At 37.9% G+C, this 24248-nt stretch overlaps 1 protein-coding gene across 2 annotated transcripts in view; it reads right to left on the bottom strand.

The window, feature by feature from the left end:
* ZDHHC2 (zinc finger DHHC-type palmitoyltransferase 2) overlaps nt 1–24248 on the bottom strand; it is a 35793-nt gene that overhangs the window by 6137 nt on the left and 5408 nt on the right. Inside the window, exons 2-11 of one of the 2 annotated variants that reach the window (XM_055796907.1) lie at nt 18825–18851; nt 15541–15635; nt 12282–12402; nt 11281–11350; nt 9693–9725; nt 3920–4040; nt 3096–3228; nt 1597–1723; nt 1333–1425; nt 50–159 (exon numbers count right to left, since the gene is read on the bottom strand). In XM_055796907.1, the coding sequence (XP_055652882.1) occupies nt 50–159; nt 1333–1425; nt 1597–1723; nt 3096–3228; nt 3920–4040; nt 9693–9725; nt 11281–11350; nt 12282–12402; nt 15541–15635; nt 18825–18851 (930 nt within the window). The remainder of the gene's footprint in view (nt 1–49; nt 160–1332; nt 1426–1596; nt 1724–3095; nt 3229–3919; nt 4041–9692; nt 9726–11280; nt 11351–12281; nt 12403–15540; nt 15636–18824; nt 18852–24248) is intronic. The other variant, XM_055796908.1, reaches the window with a different exon arrangement.

The raw sequence follows: 24248 nt of genomic DNA, 5'->3' as shown, positions 1-24248 counted from the left end.
AACTAGTTCATTACAAAAGTAATTATTGCAACATAAATCAATTCCTTACCAACTTTGCCCTTTTCAGCCTTCACACCAGTTTCTGACCAAGACGGTGTATCTGTAAGCAGGTGGCTCTGGGAATCACGCAATGGCTTTGCAGGGAACAGGTGGTTCTCACTGTAACGCCAATAAAAAGAACATCAGTAAACTACAGTAATTTTTCATTATCTTACCACACATTACAGTTTGTTGTACACAGCATTTTCCCTATCTTACCTTGCTTCTCTTCTGATGAATCACTACACTTTTATCATTACATACATCATTACACTGTAGTTGTCACAGATGCAAGCGCAATCTAAAAAGCAACTCCCTAGCTCAGAACCAGAAAACATTCTGATTTTTTTTTGGACAGCTATTATATAGTAATACATGTACTTCAGTTTGAAACGCACTCTATCCATATTCTCTCCCATTACAACAAACCTGACATAATAAATAGTGGAGAGAACATCTCCAAAATCTCTTGCCTAATATAAGTTATGGATGACTGAAGTGAGATTTAAAACATCGATAAAAAGCTAGCTGAAACATCATGTAAATCTCTTATGAAAAAAAGACTGTCAGCATGAGCCCATTATGATTTCTTAGTCACATATTCAAGTCTACTATACTTATCACACGTCATCACATAAATGTGGCAAAGTTGTTACAATATGAAATATTAAACTACTATATTTATTTATTTAACGGTATCTGCATACTTTTTACACTAAAAATATCATGTCCATAAAGAATAAGGATTAAGAAAATATGTCCTATCATCAGCAGAAACAACACACATGTATTTAACATGCAGCTTCCTGTGCTTTGGCACAAGTGCTGAGGCCTGGGATTCCCTCATGCAAAGCATCTTTCACCAGATATGACAAAGCCAGGCCTCCCCCAAAAGCCTTGCCAGGTGACACATGCATATCACAGACACACTGACTAACTGCCTCTGATGCAGAACAGAATGTTGCTGATACTGAATGTTAGGCAGGTGTGGAAAATTCAGGTCCTGGGATGCCACTAAACTGAGGCAAAGCACATGGGGGGGATGGTGTGTGTGTGCGTGTGCGCGTGTGTGTAAAACCCCCACCTTATTTCCATAACTTTAAATAGAAATCTGAGCATTAGCTGAATTACAGTCTAGCAGTTTAAAATCCGACAAATCTGACTTGTATTTATTAATAGTACACTCTTCGTTTGCTTACCACTTTTAAGTAGCTTACACATAGTTCTATTTATATGTGCACAGGAAAAACCAGAGTATCGACTATTTAAAATGAGTAACAGAGAGCAGATTACTTTTTGGATGTTGAATTAAGACCAACAGGTGTGGAAGCTTGCTCAGGATCCTGATTAACAAGGCAAGTTGGGAAGGAGCAGCCATCCCCTAGACTGAAAAATCCAGAATTAGTGTCATAATTAAAAAAAAAATAAATTCAAAGAACTTTTTTCTAAAGTGAATATTACTGTATTTCAAAAAACTAACACCCGCCCTCCCCCAAACCCTGCGGATCCTGATTGTTCAACAGTTTCAACAAATGAAGCATTAAAAACTGAGCATACCTTGAAAACACAGGTAGCAACCAGTATTTCTTCTCATCACCAAACACCTGCCTTAGGTTTTTGCTGAAGCCCAAGCTAAAGCCATTCTTGTCTGTTCTGTGACGAAATATGGGAGCTCTGAATACCTCTTAAAAGAAAAAAAAAAAAGATTAGAGCTCTTCGCAAGATGGCATGTTTAATTTTCACACTGATGTTTAGGCAATTGCACTGATGATACATACCATCATCCAAGAAAAAAGGCTGTACTGCCCAAATTACAGAATGCTAGTCTACTCATGAAAGCCAGTCAGTGCTCACAGTTACTGTGCGTGCAGAGGAGGTGCTAAGGCTGAGGAAGGGTGGAAGCCTTCTTCAGCCTCCTCCCTAATCAAGGCAAGGAAAAGTGAGGAACTCAATTTTTGAGAAGGTTTGACATGTTATATGAAGATTTCAGCATGTGACTATACCACAGTGTTCAAGAAAGAAAAATCTACACAAAGGGTTTACTACAGAAAGAGTCGTGGAAAAGAAGAAAAGCTTAACCTACTTTAGTAGTAGGACTAGCTTATAACACCCTGGGGTATGAAAACATTGTGTGTTTTTACAGCTGCATAAAGAAAGCACTTTACTCGTAGACCCAGATTATTCCCCATGGACGCCCAACCTAAATTTCCGGAGAAGAGAGCTAAATATAGCTTCAAGTGTTGCAAAGTGCCTGAAGCAGAAAACTCATTCACTTTCCACCAAGTGGCTGATTTAATTCCCTTAACTGGATATATATAGTAGGCAAACCATGTCCTGATGTCCTGATAGTACAGCTCACACAAACCATGCTGGAACCATGCAGAAACTGTCCTTCTGAACTGCTAGAAATTACCTTTAACATGTATTATGCTTTATTTAGAAAGTGTTTTAAAGAAGGGGGAAGGGAAAATAGCAATACCCTTTCAGATGCCCATGTTAGGCTGGGAAAACAGGTCCCAGGATGATTTAAGCAGTCCCACTTAAAGCTGTCATGGCTTCGTTACTAAACTACTGCATGTGCAATAGTTTAGAAGAAGAGAGGGTCAGGGGTGGGAAAGTAGTGCTGGAGGCACTGCCCTGATTGAGACACCGCATTAAGAGGACTCTGACCTGGGAGCTGAGAATGCCAAACAAGAAGCACTTGTGTGAGCATGCGTTAATGTGTCTAACACTTATTACAAAGTGTCCTCAATTATTTTTTTTTTCCTGTTTATTCAGTTTCTGTTAACAAGCTGTGAATGGGAGGAAATGGAAGGAAGAGGCTAAGTTCATTAACAGCTCGGCCCCTTGGGGCAAGAGGAAAAGAGTCCAAATTTCCAGGGAGCAGCAGAACTAGGGAGTCAGTACTGGATATCGCCAGATCTGGGCACTTCTAACCAGGATCCAAGGAATCTATCTCTATAGGATTGCCTGCTTTTTCCATTACCCCCATACATATAATATACCTTTATTATTTACTTTTTGCTGTCAAACACAGAAGCATCAAATCTATTTACCTAATGTAGACTTATTCTTGCTGACAAGCCAACAGTGATAGCCAAAGAGAGAGGACAGACTGACAGAAAACATTGCTGCAGCAAAGAATAAAAACATGATGTGGAACTTGGCTTGAGTATCAGGAAGACCATTCTAAAAATAAAATGAAAAAAAATCATGCCATTAGAATTGGGGAAATAGCTGTTTAGTTTCATTATTAATAACCCTGTATTCAGCCATATCAAATCAGTGGAGACACAAATGTACTACACGGCAAGAGTCTGAATAAATGATTTACACACCTTCTATGTACCTACGGCCACGCATTTAGGTTGGTGATAGCATCTATTGATTAAGTATAAATACTGGCAATAAGAATCTGAAATTTGGATCTGGTTTGAAGTGTCTTTTAGTGAAGAATAATTTACCTTTAAAAAACTGTCTTGTTTAATTAGCCTTTTCAGAATATTCATAGCAAAAATACTGCAAATCTAAGAAGGTAATATCCTAATGTGTAAACCCAGATAATCATAATTAAAATACTAGAAAATTTCTCTGAAGCTTTTTCATAGCATAGCATTAAACAAAGTTAAAAAAACCTATCTATAATAAACATTCCCTTGTAAAATAATTGCATACTTGTTCTATGCAGCTTCAGAATAATGAAGAATTAAGTGAAATTTCATAAACCATGATAAATAAAAAAAATAGACAGCTATGGTTATTAGATAAAATTTTGTACCTCATATTAGGAGATACTACATTACAATGTATCAGGTTGTAGAATTCTTGCACTTTGGTAACTTCACACACTTAAAGACAGTATATAGATTAGGGTACTTACTGTCCAAAACTTGATAAAATACTGTAAATCTGTTGCAGCAATGAAAAGGCAATACAGTAGCGAATAAGCCAAGAAAAGAAGAAAAAATTTGTAATTGGAGAATCCTACACAGTTGTTCACCCTGATAACAAAAAAAAAAAAAAGAAAAGTAAAAATGGAATGTAATGGAAGTTATTTTCTTTGCTTTCACTCAATGTAAAATTAAACTTAGTTACTCTAAAAAAGTTAGTATCAGCATGTAAATCAATTTTTGCTTCCTATCTCTGGTGCCTCAAGCTACTGAAATGTATTTAGCTTCAACTCCCAAATTAGTAATTTTAGCCAAAACAAAAAAAAACCAACAAAACCACCAAACCACCACCACCACCACAAAAACTCAGAGAACCCAGAGAACTCTATCAGGTAATATCACTTTCAACAGCTTACTGAAATTCAGTTTTCACTTATGGTATGAAATCTGTTCCCAGTACATCACATGTAACCAGATTGCAGTTACAGTTCCTTTTTTAGTTTGTAGGTAAGTTTAAGTATCCATGTTTTACCATTCAGCACACTGCATATAACTGGACAGGTACAAGCCAAGAATTTGAATCTCAACTGAATTTGGTGAAAATAAAAGCAGTCTTATTTAATCCACATAATCCTTCATTAAGCGTACTACATACTAAAACTTCTCAGTAAGATTTTGAAGAGTATTCATAGGAGATTCCTTAAAATACTTACATTTACACAAAATAATGAGAGAAATACTACTGCTGAATAAACAGAACATATTCCATATCAATGGCAACATGACAGCAAATAAAAGAGATTAGCAACATGCAAATACACATCCAAATGTTAAAATAATTGTCATTTTATCATTTCTACTTATGGGCTTCAGGTTCACTTGTTTCCAATTTTTTAAATATTTATACATGATAATGAGCAACTGTATACACTGATCAGAAAGACGCGATTAAGGTATATTTAGTACCATAGCATCTTCCCATTAGAGACAATATATTACGTATTGTGAACTTCAGAGCTCTATTAAACATGTAATTATATTACATCCACCAAATTAAAAATACTGGAGAACCACCCACAGTTTATTGGTAAACAGCTTCCTCTTCCTTTTATTTGGTTGCATTAAGAAGCTAACCACAGTTATCACCACACGGCTAACTTTGACATAACTCTACATACGAATTAAAGAAAAATAATACTGTGAGCCCACAGCAGCCCTCCCAGCGCTGTGCTGGTGTTGGTAGCTGGAAAGGTGGTGATAACACACCGGTGGTTTGGCCGCTGCTGAGCAGCGCTTGCACAGCATCAGGGCTGGCTCTCCAGCCTCCCCACCAACACCACCAGTAGGCTGGGGGTGGGCAAGACCTTGGGAGGGGACACAGCCAGGACAGCTGACCCAAAGTGACCAAAGGGATATTCCACACCATGTGACACCTGCCCAGATATAAAAGCTAAGAGAAAGGAGGAGGAAGGGGGGGCATTTGTTATTTATGAAGTTTGTCTTCCCGAGCAACCACTATGCGTACCGAAGCCCTGCTTCCCGGGAGGTGGCCTAACATCACCTGCTGATGGGAAGCAGAGAATAACATCTTTTGTTTTCCTTCACTTCCACACATGCAACTTTTGCTATTGCTTCATTAAACTGCCTTTATCTTGACCTGCAAGGGTTTTTTTCCATCTTGTTTTCTCCCCCCTGTTCTGCTGAGAAGGGGAGGGATAGAGCAGCTTGGGGGGCACCTGGCGTTCAGCCAAGGTCAATCCACCATATCCATATACCTTTAACTAACTGATAATTGCTGTCAGAAAGATCAGCTAATTAAGAGAAGACTACATCCATGAAAGCACTTGTATGTGAAAAATAATTCTCAAAAAATAATAATACGTGGTAAGTCTCAACTTTAGCTTCTAGAAGTACAGGAGAAGTTATTGCAACTATTCTCTTCTTTAGGGAGACAGTGATGGTAATGGCAGGATACATGGTAAAGTCTTACAATACCAAATAAACTTTCACTGTACACTACTGTTACCCATCATCAAGGTGAATAGAGGATTTGTTTTTACAAAACATGCTACCTTGGCTAAACACGACGTTTAGCATCAGCATTTAAAAATGCAGCAATAGCTAAGCATCTGTATTAACTACAGTTAAGAAGGACTCACAACAGGCTGTTCCAATTAAAATCCCCAGAAGATAAATTTCTAAGCTCATCATGATTCTTACTGGAAAGTACATTCACAACTTTCCACAGTGAAGTGTTCTTTTTCATTAAGTATGTCAAAGCAAGCAAAGCCATGATAAGCTGCAAGCAATTCAGATTCAAAGTTTCTATGATAACCCTATTTTCCTTTCATGGTATTTATTTTAGGACAGTTTTTACTTTATGACACTGTTTAGTATGAGAAGGATGAAGTGAAATGTTATTCTCCAAAGATGAAGCTTCTTGAGTCAAAGACAGATTTCTTTCTCATTGTTCTTTCACACTACTGCATAGAGTACACATATTAAAATAAACTTTCATAAATTATTCTGCTCCCTTCAATTTTGAAAAAGCCCCAGACTGAGGAGTTGTTACTGGAAGAGAAGAGTTCATAGGTAATTGTAATTGCACTATTTGAACATACAGTATCAAATCATAAAACCCAAGAACGGTGGTTAGATTTGAAGTCTAACATTTTTGATGAAGAGTAAAATGGATAAATGTACTGAAAACTGACTAAATAATGGTGTGCTATTGCAGTGAAACATTCATACAGAAGAACAGTCCAGGTTAACAATATCGGTTACAGATAACATTTAAAACACTTAATTTTTAAGTAGAATAAGAAGAAATACCCTTTGTGTCTCAAGAGTTAGCTTACTGAAAATGCAGGCAAAGAAATAACTTGCAAGGCACTGAAGGTGTTGCAACTCAGTTAAAAAGCATCACAGAACTAAGGAGACGCTAAATTATTTTCAGATGACTCAAAAGACAAAGGAAAGATGTTTCAAATTATTCTTAAGGTGTTCCTAATGCACCTTGTTAGTATTAGAGTTGTTACACACAAATTATATTTTTGGTGATGTCTCAAGCCATCACATTCCTGTCTGCAGCTCCATCTATATTATAGTATGAGTAGCAGCAGCACTAGCATAGAAATCACTAATGCTTTTATTTCTGCATCACTTAAACATTTTAGTGTAGTTAGATGGCCGTTAGCAATAAGTATTTCCATTTATCACAGCGCTTCCATTAGCACAGGCGCATAGCCAATACAAATCCTCCTAAAAAGCAGAAGATAGCTGACCTGGGGCTAGGACATGACTACCAGCTTACTATCTCTGCCTTCCCAATGTTTCACCTTACCTTCCTTAGCTTATTTTTACCCGTCCTCTCTCCAGAAATGCTTCTCCTAGCAGAATGTTAAAATAGTGTAATTCCCATTAATGTCTGCCTGCTCTCCCTAAGCATTATACATTTTTTTTCCCACCAAACTTGCTCCAACCAAAAAATCCCAACACGAAAAGCAGAGGTGGACCTAATGATGTGGGGTTTTTTGTGTGTGTGTGTGCTGAAAACCACCTATTGTACAATTTTCACCCTTGCTTTTGTTGGCAAAAGAGCCATATGATATTTCCCAAAGAACCTCTGAACATGAGTCTTTATTAAAGGAAACTATAAAGTTTGATCAGCATCTCTGCAGTATTTCAAAACTCTCTTGTCACTTCCTCATAGGTATTTTTTCAGGGTGAGCAAGGAACTGTGGACATCCACTCAAATTAGGAAAAATAAACCCGGATAATACCTCTTTTTTTTTTTTCATGCGTTTCTGTTACTTGGAGTACAAAAGGATCAGTTCTCCATCAAGAAGCATTACATGCGTTTCAAGTATCCTCTCAATTTCTATTTTTTCTTTTTGCACCCATTGCTTATAAGATTAAAAACAATGAGCAATGTAAAACCTCCCTCAACTGGGTATGTTTATGTTGTTTGAATACGAACAGTCTGCAAATACATAAAATAAGCAAATGCCACTGAGAGGAAAACTGGGTTTATTCTTCTAGAAGTCTATGCCCTAGTGAAATACCACTTCACTGTCCCTTTACACAACACTGAAGTGCTCTGTTTATGATTTGTTATTTGATGCAAAGGTTTTTTATTCTGAAATTGAAGTTTACTTCATGGGTATTTTCATGTAGTATCCTAAGGCTGGACAACCCAAAAACTCCTAAACAGACCATAAAGCTTGTAAGAAGTGTGTATAATAATGAATAATAAAAGTAATATTAAAACCTTTCACTGATATTTTATCAGGAATAGCCTGACAGCTATTTTTCTTGTAGCTTTCTACAAGATGGTTATAAGAGAGCCGAAAAAAGGGAACAGGTGTTTTTCTTCTAAAAAATTTGTTCTGCATTCAACAATTCAACAGTTTTTTTTCTGTTTTGGGGTTGGGGGGAGGGGGGGAAGTTGGGATGTGTGTGGGTTTTGGCTTTTTTAAGAAGCACACAACGAATACTAAGCATCATCAACTTTCACATGCCAATATCCCTACAGCAAAAAAATATGTAGGAAGGAACTCTGCCCTATATTGTTAAATATTTAATTTCAATTGTATCTGCCATGCAGCTGCCAAATAAAGGAAGATTCTTAAATCATATTGCATTATGTAAGAGGCTTTAGTCAGAACCAAGCAAAACAGGAGGAGCTCAGCAGCCTTTCCTCCTCACAGGACAGAGTCTCCTCTGCCCAGAAATTTGATTTAAGAAGGTGAAACCAGCTGCTTAGAACCATCTACTATTCAGTTTGACCAACACAGGAGATTATTCTTTTCTGATCAGTTTCATGTGGTGAAGAACTGCCATCTGCCACTTAGTCCTCTGAACTGGGGACCTTACTAAACAATTGACTTTAATTATTTCTGTGAGATACCTGCCAAACTGACATAAAATGTCACTATCAGAGTGGTGAGGCACAGGAACAGGTTGCCCAGAGCAGCTGTGGATGCCCCATCCCTGGCAGTGTTCCAGGCCAGGCTGGATGGGGCTTTGAGCAGCCTGGTCTAGGGGAAGGTGTCCCTGCCCATGGCAGAGGGGTTGGAACTAGACGATCTTTAAGGTCCCTTCCAACCCAAACCATTCTATGATTCTTTAAAAATTTATCACATATCCTGTCTACCCACAATGTCCAAGGGCTGCTGAGAATAGACAGGTAAACAAAACCACTGCGCAGGCTGACATAGCAGCAACATGAGGGAGGCTAGGAGGGAAAGGGGAGAAAAAAATGAAAGAAAACAAAGAACCCATAAAACCAAAAGAGCTAACCTGCTGTTTCCAGCAAGCTCACTCAAACTACCCTGGGAGCTTCAGTAAGGGGGACAAAGCACAGCCCTTCCCTTGGGCTTTTAACATAGGACAGCATTTCATCATTCAATGCAACTAAGCCACAGTAATACTCAATTTCCATGAAGAAGAGATGCAATTCTTAAAAGAAGCTTTTTTATTGACCAGAAGTCTACCTCATCCTAAGTGTAAAAACAAGGAGTTATCTAACTCAAAGGTCTAAGAAAAATTATATATGAACTTCTTTCCACATCTCAATGCTAGGAAAAGAGGACATACAGTAAATAACTCGAGTGGTCCTGCCAGACCAGTACTTTCACATAATCTTCCAGCTTCACTTATCTAACTCTAGGAATAGAGAAACATCACCTTCATAACAGGCTCATCAAGAGTTCATTTTACCAAATCAGAAAGTAGAGAGAAGAAAGCCAATAGTACACTCACCAAGGGCAATGATGATCCATTTTCAAAATGCATCTTAAAAACACCCCAACAGAATTCCAATCATTACAAAAGGGGAAAAAAAAAAAAAAAGTCAGAAGCACAATTACGTGTCAGATTTAAATTATTCACATACAGATTAAGAATTACCCATATGTACTATTGGTTACCTAACCTATTTAACAACGTTGTCTATGTAAATTCACATAATACAATTTCCCTAAAGTAAACTGTAGGTAACCCAAAATCAAACATATTTGTTCTGTCAAGAACTTAGTGATTTAAGAAAACACAATCTATGACTTCAGCTTTAGGATTTGGTCCTCATTCTGTATAGGTTTTTCAACTATTGTTTATCCTCCGACATAGCCTTAGAAATTGGACTATTTCAATTATTATATACTTAGTGATATAACTAACTATGTTTGCAAGTACATGGTTTGCTTTTATAGAAATACATACAGATGCACATAAAGTTTTTAAGAACTTACCTGATTTGTAAAATGCCCAAATATTTTTGCAATTAATGACTCTCCGTTAATAAAACATGCACAAGAAAATCAGATATAATTGAAGCAAGGGAATATTAACAAGGTAATGACAAAATTAGGGTATTCTGCAAAATATATTAACTAATGGCATCCTGCAAATTTCACTCACATCTCATAGGATAACAGAGGTCACCCTTTTTCTCCACCCTCTTCAGACACAAGAATGTTCCTATCTTACATTGCAACCACCATCCCATACAACAAAACCAAGATCCTCTTTCTGCCTTAACTCAGTTACTCTTTCAGTGGCTCTGCTGTCTTCCTGCCTCACAATCATGTTGGAAGGTTTGATCAGCTGAAGTGTATGTGGTACAGCATGAAAGCTAAGAATAAATCAGCCTTTGAGGACACCTATTCTCTTAATGTTTGAAATCTAAATCACTGAGGGCAAGAGCAGAGAAACATACAGACATCCAAGCTAGCTGGAGAAAGGTCAGAGAGAACAGCTGAAAGAAAAATGAAATTAGAAAGCAATTGCACTTCTGGGGAATATGAATGTGGACTTCCTTTTGTGTTAGACAAACAAAAACTTTATTTTACAGCTTCAGTTAGAAATGGGGGATGCTTGATTGTTTCTTTCTTTGAACAAAAATAACCTGCAAGTTATCCAATGAAAAATAGGATATGAAGTTTATTACCTCAGATAAGATGTAAGTGACACCATGATTAGATTGAGATGGGTAGTGATCTTTATTCAGATTCTAACAAAAGAAGCACATTTTTGTTTATCAGCTATTTTTTATTATATTCTTAAGGAAATTCTTTACTAATATTCATAATTTTTAACCATTATAAAGAATGTATAAGACCATGTAATCCATGCTGGCATCAAGAAAGCCAGCAAATGAATTAGAGTAAGCTACAGACTTCCTTACAAATAAGTAAATAAAAACTAAATCTGAAAAAATTCTAAGGAAAAAAACCCCACTTATCTGCCAAAACATTAAACCTGAAAAACCTATGCATAAAAAAATAAAAGCTTCTGTGTCAAGACAAAAATTCATTAAACAGAAAATCACTTATTTAAAATATTTTCTTACTTGTCGCATACAGAACAGTGATGGCAACGATCTGGTTTTACAAGATGGCATCTGTCACAGTATCTGATTGCTAAAGAAAAAAGTTCCAAGATTAGATCTCAATGTACAGTTACACATTTTGATTCCTGAAGTCTGCACAAAAGCAAATACCAGCAGCTCAGCCCAGCAGTACCCCCAGGAATGCATTTCAGCATGATCAGAAGTAGTTGCAAATATCGAAGCATTCTTAAAGTACTTGCAATGCTGAATCTAGCAGAGTGAACCCCAAAAGCTCAGTTTTTGCAATCTCTGCTAATTATGCTAATCAGGGTTTTTTCTTCCAAACCCCTCAGCTCTGCAGAACAACCAGTGAACCAACAAAACTCACAAAACCCTCACTAGACTGGAAAACCTTTAAAGACTGTTCAACAATATAGCTATTTTAAGCTATTATTCTAACAGATTTAATCTACTATATAAGATTATCTCTTGGATTTGCTTAGCTAGCCAGCATTCACAAATTTACAATATCAGTAGGTTAGGATTAACTCTTCGTTTGGAAGAATTTTTGGTCTTGCAACTGAACAACCAGCAAGTAAACCGATAAGTTTCTTACTGTGATCTATCTACCGATACATGACATGCAGAGAGTGATTAATTTAATTTTTTTAACATATATAAGAAGAAATCTATGCAGTTAAACACTGCTAAGGCCTCTGCTGTAGTTTGTTAGTACTACAAGCTATCTGTTCGTGTCAGTTTGCAAACACTTAGCAAGGCATTGTCACTGCATTTTGAAATCTTAAATTGTATGCAGCAATTTACTTTCCAACAATTTTTCAACTGAGTAAATGTAGCTGCATAAAACTACATTAAAGTTAAGTTCTTGGGTCACTTTGTTATTTTATGAAGTATAAAAAGCAATTCTTCCCTACAATCCAAACCCTTGAATTTTTTTATTTTATTAGTTTAGGTAGCACATCAAGACCCTGCCTTTGATGGTCCCCTGAACACCTATTTACCTCCAGACATTGTCCGTGTATAGATAGGAAGATCCTTGGCTGCCCGTCTTAAGACTTCTTGCTGGGATTCACCTCTAGGCTCTCTCTCTAGGGACTCCTTGTCTGAGTATGATAGATGAAACTGGAATAATTTTAAAAATCAAAGATATGTTAGCAAATCTCAAGTTAAATTAAGTAGCTATGGAGATGTAAAGAGACATAAATATTCATTATATAAAGATGGATTATTAGCATCTACAAGGTATTACAGCAAATAACCTGTGTTCCTAATACCACTAATTTGTTTATGGCAACCGAAGACAAAATTAAGATTATTTCTGATTTGGTATTGATGCAATGCTGAATGCTTCCAGAAGTAGTAAGTGACACTGTTTAAGAAGAGGATCAAGAGCTTACCATTACTTTGAAAGGTCAGTTGATTTAATTCTGTAATACTAAATATTAGCTAGTGAATATAAGTGAGGTATGTCAGTCTTTAACTGAAATAAAATACACTACTAGTAATAGCAGAAAAGATAGTTTTATTTCTCTTCTGGTGTCTGTCATCCTCCCTTTTATTCTTTGCCACTGGAGAGTTGCTGTTCTCTTCATGCAGGTCTTAGCGTGTGTTTTTACTTCAGAGATGGCTGAGAGAAGGAAGAGATGGGTGTCCTGTTTGACAGAATAACCACGGCTTAACATCTTCCTGAATAAAAGGACAATTTCTGTCACTGCCCAAAATGGCAACAACAAACATTGCTCTAGTAAGAGCTGAGAGGGTAAAAATTACTGAAAGAGATGCACGGTATAAATGAAGTAGTCCAGATTTCTTATACTCTGAAAGTCCTCTGCAACACAGCAACATAGTCAGCTTTGTCACTGTAGCTTCTAGAAACAGGCAGATACAGAAGTCTTTGGTATCTCCATCAGAGAAACAGGATACCAAATCACCTCTGAAAAGAACTTTGTATTTGGCAGGAAGAGTGCCTGTCTCTGACCTGTACTTGAAACAGAAGCCCTCTCTGTGTAGCATTTATGTCTACAGAAAGGCTAGTTATTACAATAATATTATTTTTTTTCCTAAATGAAAGTGATGCATGTAAAACTAAGAAGAAACATACAGTTAGGAGCCTATTCTCACCTCCATAGAGGAAGCACCAGTCTACCTTTCTGACAAAGTTCACAATCTTTCAGCAGAAGCTGGAGGTTCACTGTTTACTGTGAGTTTCTCAGGTCACCTTTCACTTTTTCCCCAGCAAGAACACACTCTTGCCAACATCTGAATTGATTTACATTAGGATACATAGGATTTCTCACTGCAGAAACTTAGTTCAGAATACTTTTTTTCCTTAATGTTTCCTGTTTGATGTACACAGAGCTATTGCTCCATCATTTTGATTTGGTTCTCAGAGTAGTCCTAAGTCTACAAAACCTTCCTGCCTGGGAAACCCATCTTCTCTTCCACCTTCATGCAATGCCTGTATATAGCTGGTACACACAGGTATAGAAAGGCACACACTAAAGTGAAGTCCCTCAAAGTCTTTTAAAGATAAACTGCAGCCAGAACTTTAGTGCTTTTCATACGTGTAAAAAGTTGAAATAAGAGAAAAAAAAATACACAGGCTATGTGGTTTTTACCAGCTGTAGTATTCATGAAAACAAAATGCAGAATATTTATCTGGTTTTCAGTCTTCAAACCAGTATTTGCTATAGTTGGTAAGTCAGTTCAGTTAAGCTGAATATACATCCTTTTACATTTAGAGACTTCATTCTAGAACTGAAAGCCAAGCAGTAACTTAACATTACAAAATACCCTAATTAAATTTTAAAAATACTGCTTTAGTAGATTAGGAAAAAGACATGGAACAACAAAGATGTCACTTACTGCCAGCAACATTGTGTAAATTCAAAGAACACAGAAACACTACACATTGCTTTCTATTACCCAACTTAAATACTTTTAATATCCCATTTGAAGTTCCTCAGTAGCATTGTATGATGGCTTTGGAATCCCACTATAATTACTAAGGATTTGTCAAAATGTTTTGGGAGTCTTTTATTGGCATCAGCCCCGTGATTTGAAAACCCTTCCAATTATCTTTTTATTGTGCTCCTCTCTTCCTCTAGCTGTATTAAAGACTGCAGTGTGAAATTCAAGGAAGCTGCCAATTACTTTGAATTATTTACTTGTTTCCACAATTACATATCTTATTAGTGAATGAAAACTATTCAGAAAAGAACCTGTGCACAACAGACAGTAGAAATCACAAGCTATTTATTTTGTGTTGACATGGTAGTTACGTGAGCTAGAGTTATGAGTCCATGTCAAAATAAGTATTGGCTTTGTGGATATTTCAAACTTCAGAGCAGCCGTAGCATGATTCATTTTGACATCAGAGGTTGTGTAAATTTGCACCTACTGAGGATTGTGGGGTTTCTGTACAAAGACAGGATGGAAGAGGCCAAGAAGTTATGCTGGTTGTACCAAGCTGCATGGGGAGGATTTTCATCAAGGCTACTGACCGTTTTCTTTTTCTTTTTTTTTTTTTAATATTAGAAAGAACGTGAAATTAAAATTAAAAATAAACAATACTGTACTAAAAGCAATTATCTTGAGGCTACATCATGTTGAACTTGGTTTTGTACCTTAATATTCTCCAAAGCAACTGGATCCTTCTTTAACACTTCTGTACAAGCTGGACTTAAGACTTGGGGTATACATTTACTCAGATCTCTTTTCCATGCAGCTGTACTATACTAGGTCTCGTCGTGCTTAGCCATTTGTGGCTTCCCAGCATCAGCTTACCTGTTGTATGCTCATACCACAGCCCCCAAGTTCCTTCATACCAAAACAGATGAGGAAGCTTTCATTCAGAGGACAATAGACAGATGCTGACAGGCAATATAAGTCTTAAACGCACAGAAATACATTTTTTCCCCCACACAAAAGTACTATATTCCCATGCAAAGATTTAAGCTGCTAGTTCAAGTAACTCATATTTTCAAGTGGAGAGGTTTTTTCTTCTTAATATCATGAATATTATCTAATTTTAAAATGATATTAAAAAACCTTTAAAACTTTGAGAAGGTGTAATTTTTTTTTGTCTTGGTCATTACACTGTTCGCAATCTGACTTACTTCTACTAAGAAGCTGTAACTACCATCTGTATTTTTCTACACAGCGTAAAACTACATGAGATCAGAGTCTAAGTTACTCAAATACTACAAAATCCGGCATTTGATTAGTCTATTTCAGAAACAAAATTTAAGTTTATCTTACTTCTTTTGAAGGATTCATTGGTAGCGTAAAGATTGTTTTCCAATATGACCAGACGAACAGCATGAAAAATATGTGGTAAGCAACCAGGCACACAACTAAAATCAAAAAGGAACAGAATTAATACAAACAGACCAGCGATATTATAGTACTTACAAATGGATGCTGTACATATCACAAATAGTTACTCCAACAGATGTAAGATACAGAGGCTCTGCAAAAGCTTTGCAACAAAAATACTGCACTGCAACTTTACATGAGACAAATACAGACTGTGTGGGGAAACTCATGATACAGGCTACATGTATTACAAAAGTTTGAAGGGAATGGTTAATAGCCTATTAGAGTCCCATAATCATTTAGCAAGCACTCTCCCTTTATGCATTTGTTAAATACTACTTAACTGATGCATCTCTGCTTTTTAGCTTTATAAGCCATGTAGGGAGACTGCTAGCCATGCAAAAACCCCCAAACAAACAAAAAACCCACCAACACCTCCACACACACCCCGACCCACCCCCACCTGAAAGAAGTATAGCTACCTAAAGAAATACTAGAGCAAGGGGAGCCTTTGAGTGGATATGCATACAACACCTAAGCAGTAACCATAACCAGTTAATTTGTTTTGCTGGATGCTTAAGAGGGAGGACAGTAAGTAGGGTGGTTTTTAAAAACCTGCAGGTTCTTTACATTCAAATGTTCATTCACCACTTTATATTCTTCACAGCCACTGATTTATTCTTAGATTTTTTTAAAATAGATGCCAATCAACATTTACCATGATGAGTAGTTTTACTAGAATATAGAAGGTAACATTAACTTTTCCAAACAGCCTGCCACGGATGGGTAGGTGTTTCCATTGAAACCTCTTACTGTACTAAGCAATTCACTCCAGTAAATAGTGAATCCAAAACTCATATCCCCTGATTAACTTGCTCTAACGCACAAGGAAGAGTATTTCCTTGGATTTTTCTTCCTCAGTCAGGGAAGCAGCAAATAAAGGACAGCTAGGAAAGCAACAGTGAAAAATATTTCCCTGCTATACAGATGAACTCAGATCACAGACAATTCAAGATTATAAGGAAGCTACATGGTCAAATAGTCTTTATATAACTTAATTTGCAGGGTAGTCAAAGAAATCATAAAGGGAAACATGTACTTTCACTACACAATCTGATATACTGCCCTCATATTGTTAGCCCATGTTTTTATATATGTAATGCTATGCAGTGCTAGAGAATTTTCCATAGCACATGCATGATGGTGTGTATAAATACAGGAACAGTAGCTCAGCATGTTCTTATTTTTGGTAATTTTGCCTCAAAAGTAACGCTGAATAAATGCTCCTGGTGTTGAAGTTTGTTTACTCAAAAAAGCAGCAACACAGTAAATATTTATTCTTAGTCACTAGGCAGTTAAAAAATTAATAAACAAAAGCTAACGAAATCTGAGGAGCAACACTGTACAAAGCTTTTGGGATGACAGGGGAAAAAAGCCATATGCCATGTCTATAAACTGAAAAAAATCTCATCAGTATAAGTGATAGAACTGGTCTCCACATCAAGCACAATACACTAAATGACCATGTTGTTATTGCAAGCGTCTGGCAGGAACAGTCTACATTTTAATGAGAATATTTCTGTCAACTCTAAAAAAAAGCTGATTTACTCAAACTCAAAAATCGGTACTTTTAAAACAACAGTATATTCATGGCATAAAGTGAGGGCAAGCTAGGGCAAGTTACACCAGTTCTGTACACTACGCATTTACTAATCTGCATCTATATTTTATTGTTGTAAGAATAATGGTAACTGAGATTGACAAGAAAATTCCTTTTTCATACATTAAAATAAAAAGACTACTGGAGGAAGAATTCTAGCCTAAAGACATTATCCCATGTTTCCCCATTAAAGTCTGCACACAACTTAAGCTCTTCTTGCTTGCTCTTGCATCTGTCTTCCAACCTGGCGCAGGTCCCAACTGGTCACTTCTCCCAGGTTACCTACAAACCAGTTTCCCTGCACCACAATGGAAACCCTAGGTTCCCTAGCTGCTCCGCTGGGTCTGTGGGTGTTGAGAATCCAACATATGAACCTCAGTTCCCTTAAGACAGATAAATAAGAGCTATCCGCAGCTCCTTAGGCAGAAATCCAGTTTTATACTTTTTCTGGAAAAAAAAACCAGCCCCACCAAGCAACCAACCAACCAACCAACCAACCAACCAACCACTGTATCCCTTGCTTGAAGGCAACCCATTTACAAATAGCTAGCGTAGCTAGAGCTGTCTGGAAGTTTGCAGCAACCTGTAGTAGGGCTGAGCCCCATTTGCTCAGTTTTCATCCCTGAAAACACTTAGGGCAGAAGTACAGCCAGGGTAAAATTCTCCTGACTGGCTGAAGCTCACCAAGGTTTGAGCAGCTAAAAATAAGGAAATTTACAGTTCCCCAATGCATTTTGCTGATCTCCCCCACACACTACGGAGCAGCAAGAAACTAGAATTATTTCTAAGCCTGCAGGTGATGAAGTTTGCAGATAAACTTATGCACTCATAAGGGGGAAGAGATCACTGAACTGAAAAAAGTTTTTCAAGCAAGTATTTCTTAATTGGGAACTACTTTTTCTAAGTGAGGGAGTCGTAAATGACTTAATAAAACCTGATGGAATTACACAAGTATAAAAAAGCATAGTTTGCCTCCTAACCCCCAACCCCTTCCCTCCAAAAGCTCCACAGCCTCACACTTCACATTTCCATGTTGTGCTGTAGTATTAAAATATTATCTGCAAAAGCAATCTAAACATGCTACAGTCTTGGGGTAGAAGCTCTCATAACAGCTAATCAGGTAGTTTTATTATTTTTGAAAAGGTTAGGTATCTGAAGGATTCTTCTGTTTCTTCAAAGATGCTGGTTAAAAAGAAACTGCAGAAAAAATTCACCTCCCAGTTAAGTTTGTGCAGAGTGCAACATGCACCTTGCTCACCTTTAGAAGTCCTGGTTTTACAAGAGTTTTCCTTGTTATGAAGAAAAATTTTTAAAACCAGAATATAAGGATTATTTTAATTGACACTTCAGAAAGCCAGTAAGAAGAGTACAAAGTTCTAATTTTTCTCATCTTTATTTGGAATGGTGAAAGCAATATTCAGGAACAGCAGGATAATAAAAGGAGCTGAGGAACACAAAATATACACTTATTTAAAACAGGTTAGGTCTGTATCTCAGTTCTACCAGTAAGCTACTATATTGCCCTGATATATAAATCCCACTTATAAACAGCTAATAAAAATCTTACCTTTTTCTCCAATATTTGCCATTGTCACTGAAAAATGAGAAAAAAGGAAAGCATAAAAATGATGTTTAAATAGCAAATGACATAACTGAATATCTTGAACTTTTGTTTTTCAACCAAAGACAGAAAGCCACACCATCAAGCTTTTATGCTGTGTACATTCATCACAAAAATAGGTAGACAATACCAATTGCTTACAAGGTATTTTAGCTCCCATTCCCAGGCTTGGTTCCTGAGAACTAGCACCTTCATCTATCTAATGCTGCCCAAGCTTAGCCCCAAGAAAAGCCACCTCTGAAGAACAGTAACTTCTTTAACTGAGGTTGTACAGGTTTTACTGTTCATTCCGTTCTTGAGGTGGAGGTGTCAGACTCCAGAACTGGTTTTGACAGCAGTACTTTTTGATACTTTAGATTGCTAAGGCATAAAAATTTAAAGTAGACAAAAGCTGCATTTCCTTTAAGAAACTGCCTACAGATTACAGGATTCAGGGATAGTAAGAGAGTAAGAAAGATGCAAATATGTCAGACATGGAGTACACTGGTATCATGTATCAGTCACTGCATTTATGAAAAATAATATATCTTTTTCTTACACCTATATTCCACTCTTGGTTACATTACTTAAAAAAAACTAACCACCCCACAACAGATATCTCTGAAAGATCAGAAACTCCGAAGTGATCAAAACCTCATGGTGCTCTTCCCTTTCCACCCAAACCACTCCACCACACATTTATCCATCCCAATTAAGAGGCCTAAAAACCGTAATATACTGGCACCTACAGCTGTGAGCGAGAGGAGAGTACCTATATGGATCTCTCATCCACTCTTGCTTTCCTAATAAAAATGGCTGCACAAGGCTGGTCTTCAAACAGCGGCCACAAGGCAACTCCTACTGAAAGGCCAAGCAGCCACGCCATCCTACTTTGATGTATTAAACTTAGGCCTTGTTGATAGAGTGAAAGTCACTAATGAGATCCAGCACAGTCCCAGAATGTACTGTGGGGCCAGCGCTGCTCAACACCTTAACTAATGCTCTGGAAGAGCAAACACTCATCAAGTTTATAGGTGACACCACCCAGGGGACACCAGCTGAAATGCTTGTGTGCAGGGCTGCCATCCAGATGGACCCAGACAGGCTGGAGGAGTGGGCCAGCAGGACCCTTACAAAATTCAGCGAGGGCAAAGGCCAAATCCTGCACCTGTAAAGAAACAACCCCCTGCAACGATACAGCCTGGGGACTGCTGGGTGGAGCAGCTCCGTGGAAGAGGACGTGGGGGTGCTGGTGGGCAGCACCTGGGCAGCTGAGAGGGCCACCAGCCTCCTGGGCTGCATTAGCAGAGGTACAGCCTGGGAAGGGAAGGGCTTATCCCCCTCGACGCAGCATTCATTAGACCACAACCAGAACATCGTGGGGCTTTGGGCCCCCCAGTACAACATAAGTCCTGGGGAAAGCAACCAAGCTGGTAGGGACCAGATCACTCATCCTCTAAGCAGAGGCTGCATGGCCAGGGCTTGTTCAGCCCGCATAAGACATAACTTTGGGAGGACCTAACAGGACCTCCAGGGAGGCATCAAGGAGGTCGAGACAGTTGGGTTCTTCATAATGGGACAGGGTGGAAGGACAAGAGCCAGCATGTATAAGTTGAAACAAGAGGATCAGATTTGACACAAGGGAACACTTTTCCACCATGAGAACAGTCCACCAGTGGAGCAAGCTGCCCAGCCATGTTGTACAGGCTCCATCTCTGGAGCTTTTCAAGCCACAGCCAGACAAAACCCTGAACAGCCTGGCCTGACCTCACATCTAACCCTGCTTTGATTAGGAGGTGGGACTAGATGAGCTAAGGTCCTCTCAAATACAAATGAATTATTCCACAACTATAATCCTAAAATAGGTCTAGTAAAATGGAGATCTGACTATAGCTCTAGCAAAAAGAGCATCTACCTTACCTGAGGGAAGATGGTAAATAACTGTGTTTAGAAAGATCTTTACAAAAACCAGAAAGACGCCACAGAAGTTGCATAAACCACTGTAAAAAAAAACTCTATTCTGCCCTCAGTTTTCTAGTTCAGCTAAGAGAAATCTTTAGAACTTGGTAAGCTGAATATCCATCTAGACAACTGCAGGAGAGAAGCTGATGGAACATGTATATACATTTGACTCGGAGAAGCAGAAATGCTGCAGTACAATAATGCACAAGAACTGTAAAATTGTAGGTAAACAGTCATTCACCAGAAAAAAAAAGAAGACATCTTGAGAGCTGATATGTAATCTAAAAGTGCTGGAGCTCTCAGATTAGGACAAACTAGCCACTACTCAAAATTCTGATTTTCTTCCTCCTTGTATGGTCAGCAAGGTGTGCAGAAATTTTGCCAGTCTTCTTGGAGTAACTGCTCTCTGCTAATTACAAACCCATAGCCAAGCATACACTGCAGAATCACCAATTTCAAACTAAAATCTACCTAACCAACCTTTCACAACATTTTGGGGTATTTTTCTCTCCAAACATGGGAATGGCATAGAACATTGCTGTGAAAGCAGCTGTCATATTTCTTCCCCCTTAACGCTGGATAAAATTTCTTAATTAACGTGCTTGAGACTTTTAACTTTTCCACATGTCTGTAAGTGGACCAACACAACTAATAAATCCATGATTTAATAACTTCTAACTGACTGCAAGCCTACAGCTTTTCAAATCTTCTGTTCACCTCTGAGACAAATGCACTCTCTGGCATCTGCACCTGCATGGTGGACTGTCTTTTCAGCTTTTGCGGCGTCTAGCTTGGAAGCAAAGTGCTCCTGACAGTCAGGAGCTGCAGACCATGAAGGCTAAAACGCAAATGCCCAAAGATGTCCAGTTAATCCCAGCAGAGTGAGAACTAGGGTTTTTTGATACATCTTGTTGTCATTTTAATCTCTTTTACCACCTGAATATAACTTAGAGTTATTTCATAAGCTCCTGAGTTGCAACTGCTGTAAGACACCGAAATAGAAGAGGCAAGGCTGAACAGAGATGTCAAGTATCTTCGATCTTATCATCTTTTTTTCTCCACATTTACTGCAGCTGGTGTTTACAAGGAGACTGGCTGCGCTGGTGACACAGGGGAACATCCAAGATATCCAACAACCTGCAGCTTTTCACAAAGTGAAGTACTACTCCTCCTGCTTGTGCCTTTTTAAATCACCTTTGATGAAGGCTCCATGAAGGAGGTATAATGTGTGGGAAACTATTGGACAGACATCTGCAATAACACAGGACCAGGGAGGAAATAAAGGGGTTTTTTTGGTTCATTTCGTTTGGTTTTGTTTTCTGTTTGTTTCTTTGTTTTTTCACAATTGTAGCAGAATTGACCAGCAGAAAACAAAATACGAAAAAGCAAACAAACAAAAAACCTCTTATAAATCATACTATCTCTTAAATTTCTCTTAAAAATTAAACTTTCTCTATTTATAGAATGACCATGATACAAAGACATTTTAGGATAACCACCAGATGCTTATAATTCTAAAATCACACTATTTAAGTGCATGGAAAATAACTTTCTAACATAAAAAAAAACCCCTCCTTTAATTTTGGATTTGATCAAAGAAACGTTTCCCCACTTTCTGAACAGCACGTGATGTATTTATTTAAAACAAATTTTACATTTTTCAGTAGATTCAGTGATACAGCTTAGCTATATTATTCAATAGTATTTGATGATATAGTCTACTGTGAATCATTTATACCAGTCTTTCCTGGCAGTTTTCTCATTTCTCTTCCAAGGGGTTATATTCACTGCTGGTAGTGCACAGAAAAGTAGGTCAGACTGTGCATCCTGTCATTAATAAATATCAGCTTACACGCTGCAAATTCACTTACTGGTAGTCCAATAGCATACAAATAATAAGGGTAAAAAGCATTTATGTCTATAATGACTAAAATAAACACCAAGGACACACCAATCCCAACTGTTAAGCAATTTCTATGATCAGGGAGAAAACAAGGTAAAACTGATTGAGAGAGGAATGGAATGATACTCCCATACATTTAGAGATGGAGATAATTATAAAACCATGACCTGTCTTCAAGAAATCATTAAAAAGTTACAGTTCTGTTTGCCTGAGCTACTGCAGGGACCAATTTCATTAAGAATCAGCCTTCCACTGCTAAAGCATCAGGATGCCATTTACAGTTATAGCCACTAGCAGACTATCACATAATTAGAGCCTCTCTGTTTCATCACACAGCTTGCAGACGGTGCTCATCAGAACCAGGGATCAGGCTGGGACATATGCGGGACTTCAGCCAATGTAGGTGCCAATTTCCTGAGCCAGAAACATCATTCCCTGCTTGCCCTGAGCTGCAGGCAGCCAGAATCAGGAACAGCACATTCAGTAGTCAATGCTGCTAAACTGCCTGCCCTTGCAAAAAACAACAGTGACTGAGGACAGAAAGTTGTGTTACAAAAGACAGGAAAAAATCCAGGATGGAAAGGACACCCAGAGAAGCTTGGGGGATTCATCCCACACTTGCTGGTAGTCTTCCTCACTGGGAGACAACCAATGCAGCACTAGGAATGCTGCCTTGGCAAGCAAAGAGGCACCACAATATCTCAAAACGGCCTGCTACCACTCCATCACCAAATCAGTTTGCCAAGAGGAGCTACATTGCTAGGCACCTTGCACTGGGTCAGACCTTAATTCAGTGACAGAAATGGATTTCCCACTTCTTTAACTATGGCTAATTTTCTCTAGAAATCTTTATTCTCACTCACCCATGGAAAAAATTAAGTAGGCATCTGTCTCCATGTAGCTACAGACGTGGTAAGACACATTGCTACCAAAACCCCCCAAAGATTCTGGAAGATAAAAATCCATGTAAAGAATTTGCATTCGTTTTCTAATATTAAATTTTGCTTGACTTTTAAACTCAAAATCAAAGTTCCTTAACAGTAAATGTAATGGTTAGATTGGGGGGGGGGGGGGGGGGGGGGGGGCAGGAGGGGGAATAAATAAAAAAATAAAAAAAAAAAAAAGAGAAAAAAGACTAGAGAAACGGTTGTTTTTAAAAGCAGCTTTGATGGAAGTGAATATAAAAATTCTTGCTTCCATATTTTATGCATATTTTTTAAATACTTAAAACTTTGGAATGGGAACATAAGATACATCTGATTCAGAGACTCTGCAGCCACATCCATAAATAGCTGTTTCTCTCAAACTTTTACACATTTTAATATCTTGGACCTGATTCACAAAACTAAGAGTGTATTTTATCTTTATAGCATATCTGAAGCTCTAAGCCACTGATCTATAGATGCCATTTAACTCAGCTCTCTACACATACAAATGTTTTATAGTTGTAAGTGTTCTATTGTTGTCTGCAGTATCAGTGCTTGCAATAAACACCACCAAGACTTTGCCACCAGTGCTTCGCTTCA

Source organism: Falco peregrinus, chromosome 2, assembly GCF_023634155.1.
Source record: "Falco peregrinus isolate bFalPer1 chromosome 2, bFalPer1.pri, whole genome shotgun sequence".
Classification (NCBI taxonomy): domain Eukaryota; kingdom Metazoa; phylum Chordata; class Aves; order Falconiformes; family Falconidae; genus Falco; species Falco peregrinus.
Note: the sequence above shows the minus strand (reverse complement) of the source record. Positions and strands in the feature narration are given on the sequence as shown.